Source organism: Dasypus novemcinctus, chromosome 27, assembly GCF_030445035.2.
Source record: "Dasypus novemcinctus isolate mDasNov1 chromosome 27, mDasNov1.1.hap2, whole genome shotgun sequence".
Classification (NCBI taxonomy): Eukaryota; Metazoa; Chordata; class Mammalia; order Cingulata; family Dasypodidae; genus Dasypus; species Dasypus novemcinctus.
This window is the reverse complement of record NC_080699.1, coordinates 40,277,606-40,300,034: the sequence shown is the minus strand read 5'-3', so window position 1 is coordinate 40,300,034 and position 22,429 is coordinate 40,277,606. Positions and strand designations below refer to the sequence as shown.

General features: G+C 38.4%; 1 protein-coding gene across 4 annotated transcripts in view; it reads left to right on the top strand.

Moving 5' to 3' along the window:
* The window catches only part of ZBTB44 (zinc finger and BTB domain containing 44), an 80,046-nt gene extending 60,154 nt beyond the window's left edge, over positions 1-19,892 (top strand). For 2 of the 4 annotated variants that reach the window (XM_071212430.1, XM_058289371.2), the window contains 4 exons: positions 7,472-7,556; positions 9,613-9,722; positions 10,845-11,145; positions 12,713-19,892. In XM_071212430.1, coding sequence (XP_071068531.1) covers positions 7,472-7,556; positions 9,613-9,722; positions 10,845-11,145; positions 12,713-12,995 — 779 coding nt within the window. In that variant the 3' untranslated portion in view covers positions 12,996-19,892. Of the gene's footprint in view, positions 1-7,471; positions 7,557-9,558; positions 9,723-10,844; positions 11,146-12,712 lie in introns of all 4 variants that reach the window. The other 2 variants (XM_071212429.1, XM_071212428.1) reach the window with 2 other exon arrangements.
* Positions 19,893-22,429: the final 2,537 nt, after the last annotated feature.

Sequence of the window (22,429 nt, the reverse complement as noted above, 5' to 3'; positions counted from 1 at the left end):
GGTGTTAATGTTATCTGATAATGTCCTTTCCACTGATACTCAAGGCCAGTTTTTCTCTAGTGTCTTTTCCAAAAGACCCAAATTCAGATTTTAAATCATTCAGAGGCTGCTTATAAGTAAAATTCTGACATGTAAAAGTAGCTTGGCGTTAACTCATAAGGAGATAACTTATGGGTCCCTGCAATTTAATTTACTGTCATTAAGGCTCCTGGAAGTTCTTGGGACCGTGGAAATTTGAGGGTTTTTAAGTGCTTTGATAATTATAGCTTTAGAATTCTCTTTTTCTTAAAGTGGTGGATCATAAAACCAGTGGAGAGTCTGAGTAAAAGATAATGCTTACAGAGTTCCAACAGTATTTGTGTAACATCTAGTCCTGTTACTGGAGAGATAACTTGGAATTCCCCTACTCACGAAGAAAAAATCAAGTAATTTTTTCCCTACAATAACTGCCATAACTTCAGCAAGCAAAAGCCTCCATCCCCCTGATAATAAACACTAACCAGAACACATTCATAGCCCATTTGGAGTGTTTAAAGGGGCCTTGGTGCTTTGCTGCCAGTGTCTCGCCTTTACAGAACTACCAAGGTCGTGTTGTTGGCGGGAAGGCCATGCATTGGAACCCAGTATTGGTCCAGTGTCGAAGCACTTTATCTCTTTCCATGGATAGTATCATGAGGCATTTTTGGTCAACTCTACTTTTATTACAACGTTCTCCTTAGCAAAGTATCTCAAGAGTTTAAACTTACTGTCCATTTTTTTAGGGGTTCCTGTAGGAAATCTCTTTGTTACTAAAGCATTTTGAAGTTTGGTGCTAACCCAAATCATATACCTTTTGTCAGTATAAATATTTGCTCTTTTGTCTTTTGTCAGATGTCAGGTCTGGGCAAGGGCAATTAATTTAGCTATCTGACTTGACTTAAATTTCTGTGAGAAGCTTTCATTTCAAGAGTAAGTTCAAGTCTATGAAAGCACTACCTGCTTGGCATATTTTAATTTTTCTTATTATGAACCATCAACAAACTGAATTAAATTAGGCTATTTAAGGGAGTCTGTAATAGGTTTGGGTTAGATATGGATAATTCCCTTATCAAGGGTAAGCAATCATGGAGTTCTTTTTTAGGCAAAAGAAGGAAGATGCCTGGGTTTAAAGTGTTGCAATAATGGCAGTGATTTGCAAAGGGGACAGCAACAGTAGTTCATGGAATTAGGCAATGGATAAAAAGTGGCAAAACCATTACTTTCATGGAGACCATAAACTAAGTCATCTGAAGTTTGTTCAAGTTTGCTGTAACTCTGAGACAAGGTGATGTGTCTTGGTTATTTTATCTAACAGAAGACTCAAACAAGCAATATTTGGTACTTGAACAGTGGTAAGTAGCAACAAACCAGGAGTCAGCCTGACCGCACAGAAGTCTGCAGCACTCCTAATTGAAGGTGAAGGAGAGTGCCCTCTGTTTTGATAACCTAGCCCTTACCATATAAAGCTGATTGTCTCTCTAAATTTCACAAGTTGAAAAGTTCCATCTCAAATTCTTAGCCTTTACTGCTATTGAGAGCAGAATCCCTAGTGTGTGAAAAAGAAACTTCTTAGAAATTTAAGAAATAAATTTGTAACATGAGTCCAAGATGAATGTTCTTGCCACTGTTCAAGTACTAAATACACTGTTCATAACTATGAAAGGAGTACAAAAACCCTTCTGGCAATGAAAAATAATAATTACAGTGGTTATCTCTTACTGAGAATTTACCATGTGCCAGCACTGTTCTCAATGTTTTAAAGCTTGAAAGAACAGCCCCTCGCCTTCAAGAACTAGCCTGGCACATACACCTAGGGGCAGACTGGTGCTCACAGCTAGCCCGTGGTGGTCTCCGGGCCAACATAAATCTCATAGACCACTATCATATTTACTTAATATAAAGGTAATTATATATTAAAGCCATAGTTTAAGTTTATATATATTTGTATATTTACATATCTGTATATAGTTAAATGCACACATAAGGGTGTATTAATAGATCCTTACTAAATTTGACATGAGTAATGGATGGGAACTAGCGGTACTGACTCAGTTCTGTGGGGATGGTCAGAGTTCTATTGCCCCATCACAAATTTTCCAGCACAAATGATTAAAGTAAGTTTGGATGCCTTAAAAGGAAGCTTATTTTTTGGACAATTTACTTCTATGGACATTTTACTCATTTCCTAATAATATCAGCTAATTCAAGTATTCCAAAGAGGAAAACTGAAATACTGGATTTTATAAATTTTCATCAAGAAGAAATTTCATCCATCTGCCAACAGTTGATATTTCTAAAATGTTCATGTGGACATGGCATTCGACAGAACTTTAAACAGTTACAGTTAATACATTTTAGCTTTCATTAAAATAATGTAGCCAAAAGCTAGATTGTTTTTAAAGAGATTAATAGCTTTAGAGGCTGAGATTTGTTCGTTTGGTGCAACCCAGCTAATTTACACACAGTAAAGAAATTGGCAGAGTGCATCATTACCTGATGCAGACAGGCTAGGTTGTTTGGACTATCCTTCCACTAAAAAGATCCTAGATTTTAAAGTCACCTTAAAAAGTATTTGAAAAGGGGAGTGGATGTAGCTCAGTGGTTGAGCACCTATTTCCCATCTGTGAGGTCCTGGGTTCAATTCCTGGTACCTCCTTAAAAAAAAGTATTTGAAAAGACAAAAGGATAGTGAAGGAATTGCCAGGTTAAATTTGGAGCAAAAGCCTGAACCCAGATTGGTAAGTAGATTATCAGAATGCCAAACATAGTTTGGGCTTTGCTTCATCAACTCAAAAGCCAGGGGAATGGAAGTCAAGACCCAAGTGTGTGACTGTTGTGAAGTCTCAGAGAAGTTACTTCACACATAAATAGGGACCCCAAAGGACTATACCATCAGGGTAAGAGTAAACGAGAACTAAACCGGCTCCCCTTCCTCCATACCCTAAGGGACTTTAGAAAAAGCTGCTGCAGCAGTGGGAAAACCAGATGAAGAAAAGGAGAAAGGGTGGAAAACACTTTGCTGAAAAGTTGTGGCCACAGACTACCTCTTGCAGAATTATTTTCTGGTTATGCAAAAACAAACATTAAACTTCTTTGGAAGAGGGACTATTCATTGTAACCTCAGTAAATTCTTTGCAAATAATTTTCAAAGGCATTTACCACTGTTAAAAATAACCAGGACATACACGGAAACAAAATAGAGTGAGAACCAAAGAGAAGGAAAAAAATGACACAAACAAACTGGTTTAGCCAATTGGCATAGTTATCAGACAAAGATGTAAAACATATGCTTACTACATTTAAAGAAATAAAATACTTGAATGATAATTGCAGAGAACAGAATGCTATAAAAAATGACATTGCTAATTGAGGAAAATTCTGAGAATGTTAGAAATAAAAATAAAAAATAACGAGAGGAGTCAGTGGTTGACCAAGATGACAGTGTCAGATGCTCTAGGATGCTGTTCCCCCACAGAATCTGAACTAGGAAAAACTAGCAGAGCCATATTCCTCAAAACTCTGGAAAATAGTTAAAGGGGTTACAATAACTGGGTAAGTTCCAGATCAAGAAAATGCAGCTTTAAAAATGGTAGAAGTTCATGGCACCCTTGCTAGCTGCTCCCTAGGGCAGCATGAAGCCAGCCTGCTCTCCCATTTTGGGTCCCTGGCCTTGTTCCAGAAGGAGAGTAACCCTTTTGTACATACTGGTATATCAATCTATCAGGTGGCAGCCTGAACACTGAACCAGAAACTCTTCTCTGGCTTGCCCTCCTGGGGTTTGCCCTGCAGACAGAAGTAACTCACAAACAGCTATATATTAATGTAAGAAACAAATCTTAGGGAATGGATGTAGCCCAACTGGTTGAGTGCCTGCTTCCCATGTACGAGGTCCTGGGGTTCAATCCCCAGTACCTCCTGAAGAGTGTTAAAGCAACTTGGGGCAAAGGATTACCTCTTTTAAGTCTTAGAATAGAGCACCTGGGAAGGGAAGATAGTCTGTTTCACTGAGAGTAGGAGGAGCATTCCTAAAACCATAAACATGTACAAGCCCAAGACAAGAGGGAGGCTCAGAAAAGACTTAAGACATTGAGGACTCTGCAGTTCATATTCACCTTGGACTGAGCTTGGTAGGTGGGCTAAACTCCAAAGGAGAGCACCCACCAAGACAGGCCCAATTTTGCAAAGATAAAAAGGTGTTTGTTGCATTGGTTTTTGTTAGCTCCTGGCACTCAAGGAAATCTTGTATCAATAGCTGGATATAAACTTCAGGAACTAAAATCCAGAGTTAACACTTTAAAATGTTAAAATGTATAGTGGGTGGGAATGGATGTAGCTCACGTGGTTGAACCTCTGCTTCCCATGTGCAAGGTTCTGGAACTCAATCTCTGATACCTTCTAAAAACAAACAAAACTCTCATAGGGGAACAGATGCTTTTGTTGTTGGTTTTTTATAAGTTTTGTTTTTTGGGGTTTTTTTGTATTTTATGTTTTTAAAACTATCATTTTGTTTTCTTATTTTTGTTTGGTTATTTTCTTGGCTTTCTTTGGAGAGGTTTTGAATCACAGAAGGGTCAGAACTGTGGCAGGGGAGGATCGTTGGTGTAAGGAATCAGTGATGGGGGTCTCCATGGGAGAGAGTTCATCTGGGGCATGCCTCTAAGGCATATGAATAAAGAATATTAAAATTCCATCCTGGGGAGTTCTGCTGCATTCTCTAATCGGAGAGCAAGAATCCTCTGAGTACAGGGGCAGAGCCTAGCGAAGGAGGATGGACCATTGCGCTGGGTCCTTGATATTGATGGTTGTACTTAGGAACCTTTTCTTTTGAAATTGAAACTTAACCTAGTATTCTATATTGCCTAAAAGTTGCCTCCTGAGGGCCTCCTTTTTGCTCATATGTGGTCACTCTAGAAGCCAAACCTTCCCCCTGGTATGGGGCATGACTCCCAGGGATGAGCCTCCCTGGGAGTCAAGGGATTATTACCAAGTGCCAACAAGCGTGCACCTGGACAGAGACCTTGACCATAAGGGGGAAATAGTAAATACAAATGAGTTTTTATGGCTAAGAGATTTCAAAGTGAGTTGGGAGGTCATTCCAGAGGTTATACTTAATGCATGTCTCAGCAGGAGCTCATTGACTGCTGCAGTAAATAGTGCTTCAAATAGTGGGGCTCCTGCAGGCTTTAGAGACATCCAGACACTATAGGCAGGGCAGGCAGTTCAGGAGTTTGGTGCCCTGCCAGTGGGCCTTACCTTGGAATTTATGTTCCGTAGTGTGACAAGAGTTAGACTCACTTGTGGTTTCTCTACACATGGCTCTTCTGCCCCTTCTATTTGAACCTATAGTTAGTACTATACTTGATAGGTGTATTTCCAAGAGATTTAAGTCTTTGATCTGTTCACGGGCCAGCTGGGCCCTGAATCTCAGCAGAGTTGCAACAGCTACTCTCCTGTTCATTGGACTCACCCAGGACAACTACAAGATGAAGATGATGGGCAATGCCCATCCCATGAAACAGAGAGTCTGCAACTGCAAGCAAGATAGTCCCATTCATCTGCCCAATGGGATCTAAGCCCCCTCTCAATTAGAGGCAAAGTGGACATCATCCCCCAGAATTCTCAGGATTGGGGAACGAACGATGAACTAAAGAAAACTTAACTCTTTTTCTCCTATAGACTTATTGTAGCAATGGAAGAACTTGTAATCATTGATATAAAAGCAGTGGCCACCAGAGACTCTGAGGGAAGGGAGAGTGAAAAATAGGTGTAATATGGGGGCATTTTTGGGAAACTGGAATTGTCCTCCATGACGAAATAACAGATACAGGTCGTTATATATCTTGTCATAACTTACAAAATGATGCAGGACAGAGCATAAACTATAATGTAAGCTGTAATCCAAGGTTAGTGGCACCAATATGTGCTCATCAATTGTAATAAATGTACCACACTAATGAAGGATGTTGTTAATGTAGGAAAGTGTGGGAGGGGGAGGAAATGGGGCATATGAGAACCCTTATATTTTTTATGTAACATTCATGTTATCTAAAGTTTCTTTAAAATAAATAAATAAAAACAGACCTTGTGGGGGCAGAACAACTCATTGGGGAGCAAATATAGCTCAGTGGTTGAATGCCTGCTTCCCGCGTACAAAAGATCCTGGGTTCAATCCCAGTACTTCCTAAAAAAAAAATACAGTGTGCCAACAAAAGATTCCAAGACAAAGAAACAGGCAATGATGGTCTTTCCAAAGGAACAACATAAAAATGAGAAACCAAACTAGGAAGATCAGACTTTGAATATACTAGACAAAGACTGAAAAATGATCCTCTATATGCGCTAGAAGATAAAGGAAAGCAGAAAGAACTAAAGGATATCAGGAAAACAATAAATGACCAATACTAGAATCCCAACGAAGAGAAATTTTAAAAAGGAACCAAACAAATACTGGAGTTGAAGACCACAGTATCTGAAATGAAAAATTCCTTAACACATTTCAACAGAAGATTGGAGGTGGCAAAAGAAAGAATCAGTGAACTCAAAGACAAGACAGTTGAAATAACTCAGACTGAGGAGTAGACAGAAAATAATTTTTTAAAAAGTGACTAGACCCTAAGAAACTTAAGGGACAACATCAAGCCTACCAATTTACATTATGGGCTTCTAGAAGGAGGAAAAAGAGAAGGAACATAAGGAATATTCAAAGAAATCTTCCCAAATTTAACAAAAAATTAAGGTGCACATTCCAGGCAGCTTATTCTTACAGGGCCAGGGTGTAAATCTTAGGTTTAACTGCCAAAGGGTTTCGTTGTAATCGCTACTACCAAGTTCTGCTGCTGTAGTTCAAAAGCAGTCCTAGATTTGCTGTGCAACAACCACCAACCCCTCACTTATGGATACGTGCATTTGAGATAAAACTATTTTTAAACAGAAGGAAATGATGACCATAAAAGGCAGGATAACAGTTACCTCTTGGAAGGAGGGAGGGCAGACTTTTGGTCAGCAAAGGGCAAATGGGCAGCTCTAGGACACTGGTAGTGTTGCATAAGTGTTGACTTTATAATTCTTTTAATGCAACAAAGTTGTATGTAGATTACATCTCACATTTAAAAAATTGTCAGTGCTTCCTTAAAGAGTTGTTATAACGTTAATTTTATGTGGGCTTTTGTTCACTTTGCCTTCGAATTGCTCTGCCTGCTTTCTGAAATTTTTATCAAAAAAATATTGTTAAAGAATTTAAGTAGTAAATTCTAATTTAAGTAGTACGTATTTCTTTTTAAATCACAAACACCTCAAAAATTAAAATACTATATAAAACTACTACTTTTGATGATTAATGATACATACATTAGCTAATTTATGTTGGAGGTTTGGAGATATGCCTTGCAATTAATATCTTTGCTTTATTTACACCAAAATATTGACATATGCCTTTTATTTTTTTTATTCACAGGCTCAGTAGATGAAGGTGTCACTGAGGGCTTACCCTCCCTTCAAAGCACTTCTGGCACTAATGCCCATGCAGAGGATGACGATCGGTTAGTATTGACATAGTATGTGGTTTTCTTGTAAAGTTTTGCTTACAACTAAATTGAAGCATTTTATTTGGACCCTCACTTGAGTATACTTTTCAGAGTAATGAAGCAGCAGCATCAAATCAGAAATTAGACAACCTATACTTTTTTTTTATATTTATTTCTCTCCCCTCCCCACCCCCCCCCCCACCCCAGTTGTCTGTTCTCTGTGTCTGTTTGCTGTGTCGTCTTTGTCCACTTCTGTTGTTGTCAGTGGCACAGGAAGCTGGGTTTCTTTTTGTTGCGTCATCTTGTATCAGCTCTCCGTGTGGGCGGCGCCATTCTTAGGCAGGCTGCACTTTCTTTCGTGCTGGGCAGGTCTCCTTATGGGGCGCACTCCTTGTGCATGGGGCTCCCCTAAGTGGGGGGACACCCCTGCGTGGCATGGAACTCCTTGCGCGCATCAGCACTGCGCATGAGCCAGCTCCACATGGGTCAAGGAGGCCCAGGGTTTGAACCGCGGACCTCCCATGTGGTAGACGGACACCCTAATCACTGGGCCAAGTCCACTTCCCATCCCTATACTTTTTTTTGGCATTTCCAAATGTACCCCATCCTATTGCTTTAAATAGTGTCTATATCAAGTTGGCACAGTAGGGCCCACAGGCCAATTCTAGCCCACCACCTGTATTTGTAAATTTTTATTGAAACACAGCCACGCTCATTTGTTTGTCTTGCTTTGGGTGCTTTCATGCTACAATGTAGAGAATATATGGCCTACAAAGCCAAAATATTTATTATCTGAGCTACAGTGGAAAAGTGTGCTGGACCTTGATCGATAGCCCCCATAATGTCCCACTCTTTAAGTCACCCTCCCTGCTTGATATTTAAGCATAGCTAAATATAAAGGAAATTTTCTCAGACTAACATGGCCAAAACACAACTCCTGGTTTCTAACTCCCCCTGATCTCCAACACTTCTTCTCTTATCTTTCCTGTCTCAGCAAACAGCATGATCTCCGTGCCCCCCCCCCCTGAATTTTTCAAGCAAAATCTCTAGGAATTATTCTTGATCCTTCTTTCCTCACCAGTCCTCAGCAGGTCCTGCAACTCTCCTTCTGGAACCTACACCTGATCTGTCCACTTGTCTTCCATCTCTTCTACACCTACCCCACTCCAAGCTACCACCATCTTTTGCCTTCACACTGGCATCTGATTTCATTCTTCCTCTAATCTGGTCCATTCTCCACCAATCAACTGGAATGATCTTTTTTATATAATGTTTTAAGTAAGTCTTAACATAGGTCAAAGGTAGTTAACAGATCTGCAGAGGGTTCTGTTGCTCTGCATAGGAGGGCACCCACCTAAGCCACTAATAAATGAAAGGCAGCTTCCTGGAGGATAGCTGCATTTTGGAAAATGAGTAGGCTTTATCTAGGCAAAGACGGTAGGCAAGTATGGGAAGTTAGATGTGCAGAAGCACAGCGCTGAGCGATTTTTGCACAGGGGAGGAACTGCAGGGTACAGGTTGTGTCTGGGATTGGAAAGGAACACGGAGCCTAGATCCCAAGGAGTCCTATGTGACTTGCAGAGGGTTTAGACTTCATTCTGAAGGTAACAGTGAGCCGTTGTGGGACTTAAAACAGATGGGTGATTTAACCAGAGAGATGACTGTGGAGCAATGAGGGGGAAGGATCAAAACAGGGGTGTGGAACTAGAGAGAGGGGGCTAGTCACCCAGGGGAGTACTGATGAGGGAAGCAAAGGACTAGAGATGAAGGATCTCTGAAGTGAAATCGTTGGATGTGTTCTGTAGTCTCTATCTAGGCTTCAGTTAAGATGCTGGGCATTCTGGATTATTACCTTGCTTTTCATAATGTTATAGGCGAAACTTTTTTATCTAACAGTGAAACTTTCAAAAACTCTTTACTTTTTTTTTTTCTTTTGTTCATTTAAGTTGACCTATAGAAATGTTCATTCAACTCTAAAATCAGAGCCTGGTTGCCTTTTTTGGCTTGTTTTTTTTAGATTGGAAAATGTTCAGTATCCCTACCAACTCTACATTGCTCCTTCCACCAGCAGTACAGAACGACCGAGCCCGAATGGTCCAGACAGGCCTTTTCAGTGTCCAACTTGTGGGGTGCGATTTACGCGCATTCAGAACCTAAAGCAGCACATGCTCATCCACTCAGGTAATGCCCTTCTCCCCGGCGGTTGGATGGTCTTGCCTTTTGGAATCCCAGTTAAAATAGAAAACAGGTGCTTTTGAGTTCAAAAAAAATCTTTGGGAAGTTAGCTGAGAACAGATTAACATGGTCTGATGCTGAAATGGTATGGTGTCAGGAATTCATTTCCTTAATACATTTATCACAGTTGTTAGTTTTCCGATTAAAACTTACTAAGGTGTGTGTGTGCAGTAGTAGCTAAATAAGATAGTGGCTGTATTAGGTGTGTTATATGTGTGAGAGAAGCATGAGTGCATGTGGTAAAGCAGAGGGGTTGAAAGGGTATTCATGGGTATTCTTTATACTGTTCTTGTAACTTTTCCATAACTTTGAAATTATTCATAAATCAAAAGTTAAAAATGAATAATACATTAATTCTGCAATCCTAAATTTCTCTGTGCCCTTCTTAGTCAGGTATGTAGTGCTCTTTAGTATGAGGGGTGTTTTGGATAAATGATGTATTAAACAGATCTGAAACTAAAATTCAGTGATCACATAAAAGCTTAGCAGAATTCTTAACGGTGAAACACTGACCTGATGAGCAAGTTAAGTCTACATATTGTTTTCTATCGGTATTACATTAAATATTCAAAAAGCCAGTTCATCAAGTGATGGTTCTATCTTGATCATTATGACCAGAGATATTCGAATGTCCATTTTTCTTCTCATTTCTGAGATAGGGAATAGAGAATAGGTTCTGATCATTTTAACCTCTTTTCAATATAAAACTCACTACTACAATGACATGGATAATTGCTGTTAAATAGAAAGTTTGATTCTATTAAATACTGTGGTTAAAATGTATTTAAAGTCTGTAAAATAGATGACTTAGCCGGGTATTAAAAAATCAGCTATAGTATATACATTACCAAGCTTATCTTCCATAGGCCTTTTTTTTTTCCAAGCATTAGCAACTTGTCATATGTTCTGGTTGCTTTTCTGAGATACTGAGTTGAAATTTTTAATGCTAGTGATTTTTGTCTTTTCAGATTATCTATAGCAACAGAATTATAGTTCAGAAAGTAGTTAGGTTTGTGACCTTGTACTTTTATTTTGTTTTTACATATTTTGTTTTGCTTTATTTTCTAGGAATTAAACCCTTTCAGTGTGACCGCTGTGGGAAAAAGTTCACCAGGGCTTACTCGCTAAAGATGCATCGCCTAAAGCATGAAGGTAAACGCTGTTTCCGGTGCCAGATATGTAGTGCCACTTTCACTTCCTTCGGGGAATATAAGCACCACATGAGGGTTTCCCGGCACATTATCCGCAAGCCTCGGATTTACGAGTGCAAAACATGTGGCGCCATGTTCACCAACTCTGGAAATTTAATCGTGCACCTGCGGAGTCTGAACCATGAAGCGTCAGAGCTAGCAAACTACTTCCAGAGCAGGTGAGGTGCACGACAGAAACCTACCAGGAAAACTGCTTTCTACACTCTCTTTTCCTGCTTGTAGGGCAGCCTGCCACGGTCTTTTAAAATCAGGTTGTCAGCTAATCAGTCACATTCATTTATAATTCCTACTTTCCCTACTCTGATCTCCTGATCTGATAAAATTTTGCTGAATCTTCTGAATATATATAAATATTCTTATAGTTGTTATTGAAACTCTTTTCCTCCAGAGGTAGACTGCTTACCCTTTTGATTGTGTTTTAAATAGTATATGGCTGAAGTTATTCTGTAGTGGATCTTCAGTAGATCTTATTTGGAAAATTACTGAGTCAGATGATACTTTGTAATATTGGATCACTTCAGACTCTGAATATTAATAAGACTCTTAACCATTCCTCATTTTTTCAAAATTCTATATAAAGAAAAATGCACTTACTAACTAGAATATAAGAAACATTAAACAGCATCAATAATGAATAGGCATGTCATAGGTGAAATAAAATCTTTTTTCTTGCAATTTAGAGCTCCATGTTTTTAATGTTAATAACATATAATAGAATTAACCATTCTGGTCTGTAGGGTATCCAAGGAAGTCAGGAAACCTTGGGTTTCTAGTTCTGGTTCTGTCACTAACTACTTTTGTTATTGAGCATGTCACTTTATGGATGAGGAGACTTGAAACTTAAGATAAAATGAAAGAGTCCTACGGTCTCATCTAAATAGAAAATTCTATTGCTTATTTTCCTAATGTTTTTTCAGAATTATACATCTGTAGGAATCCTTAGTTTCTTATAAAATAAAATCTCTCTAAATCCTTTCCGTTTTAAATCGCCTTTATTTTTAAAGAGATATTTTTAATACATCCCAGGTTATTTCCGCATAGATTTTGTTTTTCCCTTCAAACTAGGCATCCATTGTGCTTAATGTAATCATTCCTAATTCTGAACATCTGGTTGTCACATCACTAAACCTAGATGATGCATATTGTAATTAATAGTTTGTTAATATGATATAGTCGGTATATTTTCACATACCAAATCCAATAACAGGATACATGTAAATTTGTTTTACATTTCTCTATTTTATATAGAAAACTATGTATAAGGTCATTTGTAACTAACTTTTATCCAAGAAGTAATATAGTACTGGGTTTATGTACCTCTTACCAGTGAGTAAGTGAGAAAAAGTTAAGCAATAAGTTATTCCAGTGATCCTTACTTCAGTGAGCAAGCTGTTATATTTGTTTTATAAACAGAAACTCTGTACCATAGAACAAGAAAGACTAAACAGGTGTCCAAAGTGATGCTGAAAGTGATTATAAATCTTACGTTTGGTGGTAGGAAGAGTTGACATACTTTGGCTCTGCTGGGATGGCTTTGGTTCATGTTTAGCAAGGTTTATAAGTTGAATGTTCCTGCGTTTTAACCTTCAGATAAGAGTCTTCCATTCAAGATTTAGTGAAATGAAAAATCTCAATCTTGTTTTACAGATCTCATCTTTTTACTGTGTTTTATCTATTGTTGATGTGAAAATTAACTCTGTATTTCTTCCTTTGCCTCTTATCTAGTGATTTCCTAGTACCGGACTACTTAAACCAGGAGCAAGAAGAGACCCTCGTTCAGTATGATCTTGGAGAACACAGTTTTGAAAGCAACTCCTCTGTCCAAATGCCTGTCATTTCACAGGTCTCCTCGACCCAGAATTGTGAAAGCACTTTTCCCTTGGGGTCTCTTGGTGGGCTGGCAGACAAGGAAGAAGAACTGCCAGAGCAGCCAAAGACCAGTGCCTGTGTCGAGGCGGCCAGAGATGAGCCCCCGAAATCAGAGCTGTCTTCTATAACTATTGAGTAATTTTGTGGTTTGGTTTCATTTTTGGTTTTTGGAAAGTGCCTGTGCTTGGTCTTGTATATTTCATTTTAATTTTTTAAACAAAAAAAGGGTTTGGGAAAGAATTTCCCTTCTTACTTTGTAAGCCCTGCAACTGATGTTTTTTTCCTGGCTGAAAGATTGCTTCTGTGAGTATACAAAAACACGATGTTGAAACAGAATAGAAACTAAGAGATTTGAGGAGAAACAGTTGACTTAAAACAGATACCAGTTTCTTCTTCAATTGTTAAAAGTAGGCTAAGAACAGATCATTAGGTCAAGAAGTCAAGTAATCATTGACCTTCCTGATATGAAAGGCTACACCAGAAACAAATTCCTAAACAGAATTCAGCAAGTGGCCTGAGTAGATGCTTCCTTCTGTCTATACTCAGGACATTGTACAATATTTTGTAAATCCTGTGATTTTGAGAAGTATTTATGATATAGCTTTCTTAAAAATTATTAGAGTAAATACTTCTGAAATCCAACATATTCTTTTAAGCTTTGTCATTTCTACTATGATTTGTTTTGGTGAGAAAGTGGTGTTGGGATAGACAGTTCTTGTACCTCTATAGTACTCCTCCTCCAAATCGTCTTTCTTTCATCCATGAAAGAAGGCAAAGAACCATGATTGAGAAGCGTCAGGCTGTGCACAGAATGACCAGGCCTGGAGGCCTGCAGTGGAAGGAGCCTAAATCCTAGCTTCATAGCAACTCTCTTAATACCGCTTTTTGGATTAAAATTGATGTTTACCTGGTCTTTGAATGTTAGTGCCTGGATGATTAGTTCACTGCCCAAAACAGTTTTCCTCTTGCCCCATCAACAGTACTTTCTCTTGCATACTGGCTAGCTACCTTACAAAGGAAAAATATTGGAGATATTCTATATTTTATATATAGGTGTATGTATTGTTGGAGATGTTTTTGTTGTGCTGTTTTGGACAAAATAAAGAATTCTTTGTTAAAGCTATGTTCTTAACCCAACTAAGATTGTTTACAAAATCCCATATGACAGTGATGCATTGTCCTTATTCCAAAATATTTTTAGATATTTCCAAGTTTATTAAAGGCAGTTACTATAGTTATCTACACAGTATAAGCAATAATGTAAAATATGAGAAAAGGCTATTAAAATGACCTATGATTCATAAATCTGTTAGGGATTTCTAAAAAAAGAAGTAAGACTAAAGGAAAACTAAAAACCTTAAAGTAATGATTATCACCTTTTTTGCTGCTAAAAAGTGCAACGTCTTAGTTATAGTCGAAGTTAGGATGCTCTTGACTGGAGTATACTTTTCATCTGATGCCATGAAAGCATCACAGACCTTGACCCTGAGTATTCTTGAGTCCATGAATAATCTTTGAATAACTTTTTTTCTATTTATATACCCAAAGAGTAGGAATAGAAAAGAGAAACTACAGTTCCTTAGTCAAAACAAGATCTGAATTTCATTCAGGTTCTAGATCTTAAAAATAAAGTGCATCTTTAAATTATTATGTGATTTAATTGTTTCATTTTTTCAAATTGTCCGATTCTGCATTTATTTATTTTTTTCCCTTCACAAATGTAAAGGAGGGGAAAGTAAACTCATTAAGAGATCTTTAAGCTGAGATTCTGTCTCTTCCCATATCCTTTTGTCCTGAACTTGTTTTGGGCTCCTTACTTCACTCCTGAACCTGTTGTTTTCTTCTTGCTCCCAAGCCTAGGTAGTGTATTGTTAACTCTTTGGGAAAAGAACAACGTGTATAGGTTGTGATGGGCTTCCACAGTTTGTGCATCTTTACTTAAAGGGTTGAATTACTTTCTGCAACAGGCTGTGATACTTACGACAGTACTGGTGAGTCTCACCTGAAAGGCCAGGGGTTTTTATTTTTAATGCCATACAGGCTTTGAAAACCATTATGCCTACCAAGAGGTAAATCTCCAAGTTACTTTTTAAATCCCATATTGGCAAAACAAAGATTAGGTATAATTATGGCCAGAAACCTGTCATTGCCCTCAGTTCCAAGAATTATTTTTAAAAAATAAAAGGAAGGAAGGAAGGAAAGAATAGGATTTTGTTTTGTTTCTTAATGTATACGAATTATTTGGGAATTTCTTGGTTGAAAGCTTGTTTTCATGTCCCCTGAGACATTGACCTTAAGAGAGCCTGGCACAGTTTTGGCAGCGCTGAGGCATTCTGGCCTTCTCAGGATGAAGGATGACCACCACTGCCTGTTCTTTCCCAAATGGAAATTTTAGATTATTGATGGTAATTACAAATTACACAGATTCCCAAGTTTTATGGGAAATTTGAATATTCTGTGAAAGTGCATACTGACTTATTGTCTACTGCCCAAATTATATCAGTACAGGTAATTAACACTGTTTAACATAAAATGATACAAAGGCCTTGTATTTCCTATTTCAGTGAGGTTCTGCATTTTTCTAGATACATGGTTTAGGAATATTTAGTTTGTAGATCTGTTTTAGGAAACTAAGCTGCAAGAAATTGTACATAGTATTTAATTAGATTTATTTAAAATTCACCAATGTGAGGGAGGCCTGGATATATAGTTTTTACCAGACTATATGGAAAATGTTGCAAAAAGATGAAAGCCAGTTACAATATCCCATCAGTGATGATTATTAGTATAACAATATAAATATAGCTTAGAATATTTAAATATAGCTGTCTTTCTGAAGAGGGTAACTGGTAATTTAAAGGGCTTAAATTTCAGGATGCGGGATAAATTGCCTTTTTTAAAAATGTAAGCATTTTATACAAGAAAAAAAATCTAATCTGCCAAATACAAGTGACATACTTTGACATACTTTAGAAATGAACAAAATATTTTCCATGTGCTGGATGTTACAGCTCCTGCAGTCCATCTTTGCATTTCTAAGGGCACATTTTACTAACAGTGGAAGTATCTAGCATGCCTGTGATTTTTCAGAAACAAAGGGATTATTAATATTGGTTTCTATTTTTTTTACACTTTACATTTTCTAGAAATGGATGCATTAAATCTACTTAAATGTATTTTTCTTTGAATTTCAAGTGATTATAATTTTTAAGTAATTATGCATTTAATTACATTGCCAGTTTTTAATGTTCTCAATTTCAGTAAGACAGAATATACTAAAATTTTACATAGCTTCATTCAGTCTTATATTTAACATTTCAGCAGCCATCCTGGTTTACGGTATGACACATGTCCTTTTGGTTTTAAAAACAAACAACAAAAATTTCCATATATAATGTCCTTAGGTTGGTAACTTGGTTATGTTCTAACTACTGAACCAGACTCTCCTTATACATATATAAACTTTTCCCTGGGAGCTTTTGGAAGCTGTATTAAATCTTTTTTTCTTTATCTCATTATTTTATCCTCTTACCCCAATCTATATAGAGGTCAGTTACCTGGTATAATGGGTCTCATTTTGAAGATTCTGAGATCACGTTTTAGGCTCTTGTAGCTTTGTAGTCCCTGAAAAACACATTACCATACAATGCCACGGCCATTCTGTTCAAGTATACCACACAGACGGAACAGCCCTAAAATTTTAACACTTTAACTGAGAGGAGTTTGGGGTTTGAGGAACTGATGAGCAAGAGAATTAGAAACTTTTTTACTTAGCATTTACTCTTTTTTCACTCATCTGCAAAATGTGAAATTGTAACTGAAATATAGACTCAAGTGAGGGAGAATAAATAATTTTCTAGATATTAAACTGAGAAAAACAATTAGTAAAACTGGCATTTGGATGAAACATACACAAAGTTGTTAAAAGGTAATAAATGTCATTTTTACTGTTTAAGTTGTTAGCTTAAGGTGCCTAATTTGTATTTAAATTGAAAATTTGATGTAGAACTCGATTTTCTTTTCTGAAGCAGTAGAACAGAATTTGGTGGACACTTCTATGAGGAATATTTTTAAGCATATTCCCACAGGCTTTAAGCTAACAAGCAAAATTTAAGTTATTCCTTATTTTCCCTATAGTCATTTTTCTCCATTAGTGTCACATTTTCTTGACAATACGACAATAGGGTATTCTTGAAGACCCTTCGGCCAGACAAATTTGCCAAAAGCAATAATGATTCGGAGTAAGCAATGAATTGGAGTTAATTAATTTCCAGATTCAACTAAGGAATGCCCACTCAATGGATGTTTCATTTTAGATTATAAATATATTGAAATATTCTTCTATTTATGGGGAGTTAAGCCCATGTGAAATTGTGGGATGAAGACTCAATGTCACTGCTACATTAGTTAAACTTTCTTTTTACTAAACTAATATAGTTAAAATTCCTACTACATCATAGTGATTATTTTTATGATAGAAAAAATAATACTTCCATGTTTTTGCAAGTTTTTAATGCAGCAGAAATGCTGGGTGGTGGTAACTGAAATCTCTGCTTGGCGAGATCCTAAAAATGAGACTGCCTTAATAAAATGTTTATGCTACATTAGTTAAGAAAACTCCCTTTATATAGGGCCCAGACAAGTTCCAACTAATACCAACCCTGTGTACACAGTGGTTTACAAAGAACTTCAGAGTACACACCACTGAGGGGGGTGAAGGGAAAGAAACTTAAAAAGCTTTTAAACTTTTGATTTCAGTTTCAAGTGCCTGGTTTATAAAATGGATTTCTTTGATTATTGCCTCTCTTTTAAGTTGATTTGTTTTGCTGATAAAGCTTAAAGCCCTGGGTCTTGGATTTTATTGATAAATTATCTGCTTGATGGTTTGGGGGGCTAGCTACAGTGTCGTGACTTAACATTAAATTGACCTTGTTCTCCCAAATGCCAGTCTGGCCATATCCAGATTTCTTTATTCAGTTAACCAACTTGGAAAGTCATCCTTAAAGCAAATGTTCAGGTTACCAAAGTGCATCACCCACTGAGGAAGACTAAAATTTCCCACTTTGAGAGAAGTCCCATTGACTCCTCTTAATAGAGCTTTTCCCTTGGTTATTAGTAGAAGTATATTCATTTGAAAATCGGAAGCTTTTCCTGCAGTTCCTAGAAACTCCTGTTTCCTAGAGAGAAACTTTTCTATGATTAGGTTATCTGTTTTCTCTAGGTGATTTCCCTTTATTTCATTTATCAATTTAATTATCAAGTTGACAGATGCTATGTAAAGTCTCTCATACTGAGAGTCGTCCGTTAAATTTTTGAAAGTTGCACTGCTTTTCACCTTTCAGGTACCTGAAATAAACATCAGGTATTTGAAAGATGTCAGATCATAAACTTTATTAATTTTCTTGTACAAAGTGATGGCTTCTACATGTCAAGGTATTTTTTTAAAATATATATATAGCAACAATCCCTAATAGAATAAAGTTTGATTTTGATCCAAGACCCCAATAATATATGTAGTTTTTCTGTTATTACTGGTGCCTCCTGTTGCATCAGAGATAAATTGCCTGCCTCTTTGTAGGGCACTCTCGTGGCACCTTATATCCAACTTGAAGGACAGTATATGGCTTCTTTGTGCCTCTGCTGTCTTCAAAAGCCATTTTATAAAAATCCTAGGTAGCCTATTTTAATATTTAAATATATATATTTGTGAAAGATACTTTTAGAGCAGACTTTTTTTTTTTTACTTTAAAAGTCCCAAATTCCCATTTTTAAAAGGAAATTTAAATACTCTTAAGATGAGGAACTTTTTCCAGAGCAGCATAATGAGAAAGTCATATTGCGGTAACAGACCATAATTAATAGAAGAAATTGACATTTGGTTGAAGGAGACTGATGTGAAGGAAAAATTGTTTTGATGTAACAAATGAATTTTTAAATAAAGTTGTGTTTTAGTTTCTGTGATTTCATATTTGCTGCTATAGTAGCTCGATAATTTACAGGGCTAACAAATCTGGCTCCACTTAAATACTGGAGTACTTTGTAGTGCAACCAGCCCAGGAGGAAGCTGTACCACAGTCTTCCAGCTGGGTGACCGAATGCTTTGTTTAGCTGATGCATGCTTTAATGTTTTCCCTATAGCCTGGCATCAAGGCAGTTTGGGGGGAGGGTCTTTTTACCCTGCCAGTTACAGCATCATGGTTCTTTGGGGGCACTGGCATTTTGTGAAACTTGAGAGAGGGTACTACCAGGGGGAAATGTGAATTAAATTACGTAGATGGGTGTTATGACTTCTGTCCCTCTCCAAGAACTAGTGCAGCTCTCTTAACCGTGCCAGTCCCCAGCTCCCCAGCTCCCCAGCTCCCCAGCTCTGTGTCCAGGTGTCATCTCATTCAAGTATGGCTCTGCTTGGTGACAGTGGCCATAGCTAAATTCCTTGGCATGTTTGACTGTTTTGAATTTCAACAGTAATAAAAATGGTTTGGATTTTATTTCCTAAAAATGTACACAATGTCAGCACTTCACATTTTATATACTAGTATCTGACTATTTAGTATTTTACAGGAACCATAGTTCTTGGTGACTACACATATATATATATTTTTGTGACATTTTTGTAAACTAAGTGCCGTTTCAACGTTACAATCATTTTTAGAGTTATTGTAATCAATGTGAATATCATGTTTTTTCATATCTGTTCTGAGCCTATAGTGTTTGCTTTGTGAACATACGTGTATTGTATATATTCTGTATAGTTACACTGTATTGAAATGATAGCCTGTTTGATATAAGGAAAGTATGTATTGAGTACCTTTTTTGCTAGCCTGGTTGTTTAATCTTTTTAAAAAAGGTTTAAACTTTTTTTAAAAAAAATCTTTAAACTGGCCTTTATTATATGGTCAAAAATAAAGTTGCATTTAGAAGGGATGGGCAGGGAAAAACTAGTTTTGAGTGTCTTTCGATAGAAACATGAGACTAAAGTGTTTTTGGTTTTTTTCTTCCTCATTAAAATATCTTACTAGTGCTTTATGGAGTAAAACTTCCTGCTTTTGTTATTTATTGTTGGCCTGGAAGAATTGATGGTATTGGTTGAAGTCAAGTGGATGAGAAAAGTCATCAGAATAACCCTTTACTTAAGCACACGTCCATTAAATAGAACATGCTTCCTAAGGAAGAAGAAACCGAGTGCAAGGTTCCACCGTTGCCCTCCCCAGGGCTGGAAGGGCTGCAGAGGGCAGTTGGAGAAACCAGAGCTGTGGAGTAAGCTGCTTCCTGCATGATGGGCTACATATCTTTAGAAATTGTTCTGATTCTTTCTGAAGTTATACCTTATTGATTAGAAATCTGTTGGTGCCACTTCAATGATAGCTTAAAAACCAGGAAGTAGTAAAACGGGCCTTTGGGAAAGGGGAGCAGTTCATCGCATAAGAAATAGGCCTATGAGAGCCTTGGGAAAGAATTTCTAACTAGATTTTTACAATACTTGGTCTATAGAAAGGGAGTAATAGGCAAAAAATAATAATTTCATTGACTCCCATCACCAAAATCAATTCAGAGAGGAAAAGGGTAAATTCAAAGAAACATTCTCTTTTAAAAATTCAGGGAGCATGTTGAGTGATTTTTAACAAGTTTACAAAACCATTCAGGTCAGCAAACTGCTGTGTTGCTTCCTAACCTGAGCCACAGATGATGTATACAAGTGCAGAGCATAGAATTTTAACTAATTCTGCAGTTTGATTTGTATATGAGTTTTGTACCAGAAAGATTTTTTTCAGAGATTCGTCCTAAGAGTAATAACCAAAGTTGTGTATCTCAACTGATAGAGTTGAAATTAATAGTCTTACAATCTACAAACACACTAAGTGTTTAAGGGGGTAAAACTTAACTCAGAAATAAAATCCCAACATTTACTGTAATTCCTTTTTTGCCTGGGTAAACTGTTTTACAGCTAAAAGAATGACTAAGGTAGGGCCTAGTCAATCTCGAAAAATGCCTCTTCAGCAAACTGATTTAGAACTAGAGCTTAAAACAGCCTCGGAGGCAAAAAGAGAGGTGTGTTTTGCTTTGTCAGTGTCCTGTCCACCCCCCCCCCCCCATGAACCTCCCCCCACCGTCCTCCCTGCTCTGTAAACTGTTTATCTGAAATGTAGAAGACATTGGAAATTTTTCTACCTACCCATTTTATAGATAAGGAAATGAAGACCCAGAAAACAAGCCACTGAAGAGGCCGGGGGCCGAGTTGGCATTAGAGAAGCTCCCGCAGAGCTTCCGCGTGTGGCCCCCCTTCCTGCCTTTTCCCACAGCTGGCACGTCTGGCTGCCTCTGCTGGGTGTCATTTAGTGAATGGGTGAGTCTAGGGAGCCAGAGGTTGAAGGCTTAGCAGGCCTCCTAGAGTGGAGGCCTCCCGTGATTGCCTCTACTGCTTCCATCAGTCTAGAACTCTTCTGTTTAGGATCGTTGCTTTAGAACATAACAAGGAAAGGTTGCTACCAAATAAAGTTCCTGAGGTCCAGTTTAAATTAGGGATGGAGACAGAACAGTACATGGGAGCAACAGGGCATTTATTTAGTAGGAGCTTTGTACGTGATTCCTTTTGTCCAGGAACAGAATTCTTTGTTCAAATGAACCTACTTAGAGTAGTAAAAACTCCTCTTTTATGACCTCTCTCCCAAACAGTGATCAGAAGAGAAGCCATGTCCAGGATCCCACGCTCTCGGCAGTCAGATGGGTTTTTTCCTTGCAAGGTGAAAAGAAGTGCTTGCGAACTTGTTCTAAAGACAGCGACTCGTCATTTCTTACGTGTTCGCATCTAGTATTAGCTAGAGGAGGCCTGGGTTTTCCTTCCTACCCTGCTGAGAACATTTCCCGCCTTTTTCTTGCTCCTGGGTGAGTCGGCTGCGGCCAGGTGGTTTCTGGCCTCCTCACTGCTGTCCCCCCAGGCCCGCCCATCCAGTGCATCCTTCACTTGCTGCCCGCGACAGTCCCCACCGGCCTCCCGCAGGGCCTTTTGCTGCCTGCTGCGCCGGCTCACAACCGCTGGACTCTGGGACGGAGCAGGCTGCGCCCCTCGAGGAGCCCACCCCACGCTCCTCATCCCCCTCCCGCCCCCCCAGGCCAAGATAAGGGTCCGTCCTGTGTGCTCCCCTGGCAGGTCCCGCTTGTGAGCATTGAATGAGTTGGGGTGACGTGCGTGGAGCCACCTGGCGTCAGGTGGCCGGTCCCGCGTGTCCCCCCTCATCTGACTGAACAGCCTCAGGTCAGCGACTGTGGCTTTTTTTTTTTTTTTCTGTAATGAGCACAGCACCTGCCACGAGACAACTCAAAAGCCATTAGATGAATAAATGACCATTGCCGAGAAAATGGTCACGAGCTCGATTCACCAGAATGCTCTGGGACCCTGAACAGGGAGCTCTTAGGACAACACAGAATTATTCTCCTCGCTCACCTGGCGGTCTGCTCAGCGCTCACTTCACCCTATAGATCAGAACCTTACTTTTAAGTGAGGGGAGACAAGGCTCTGAGGGAAGTACGGACTTGACACCCAGGCTTCAGAGCTGCTGCCGCCGAGGCCCGGTC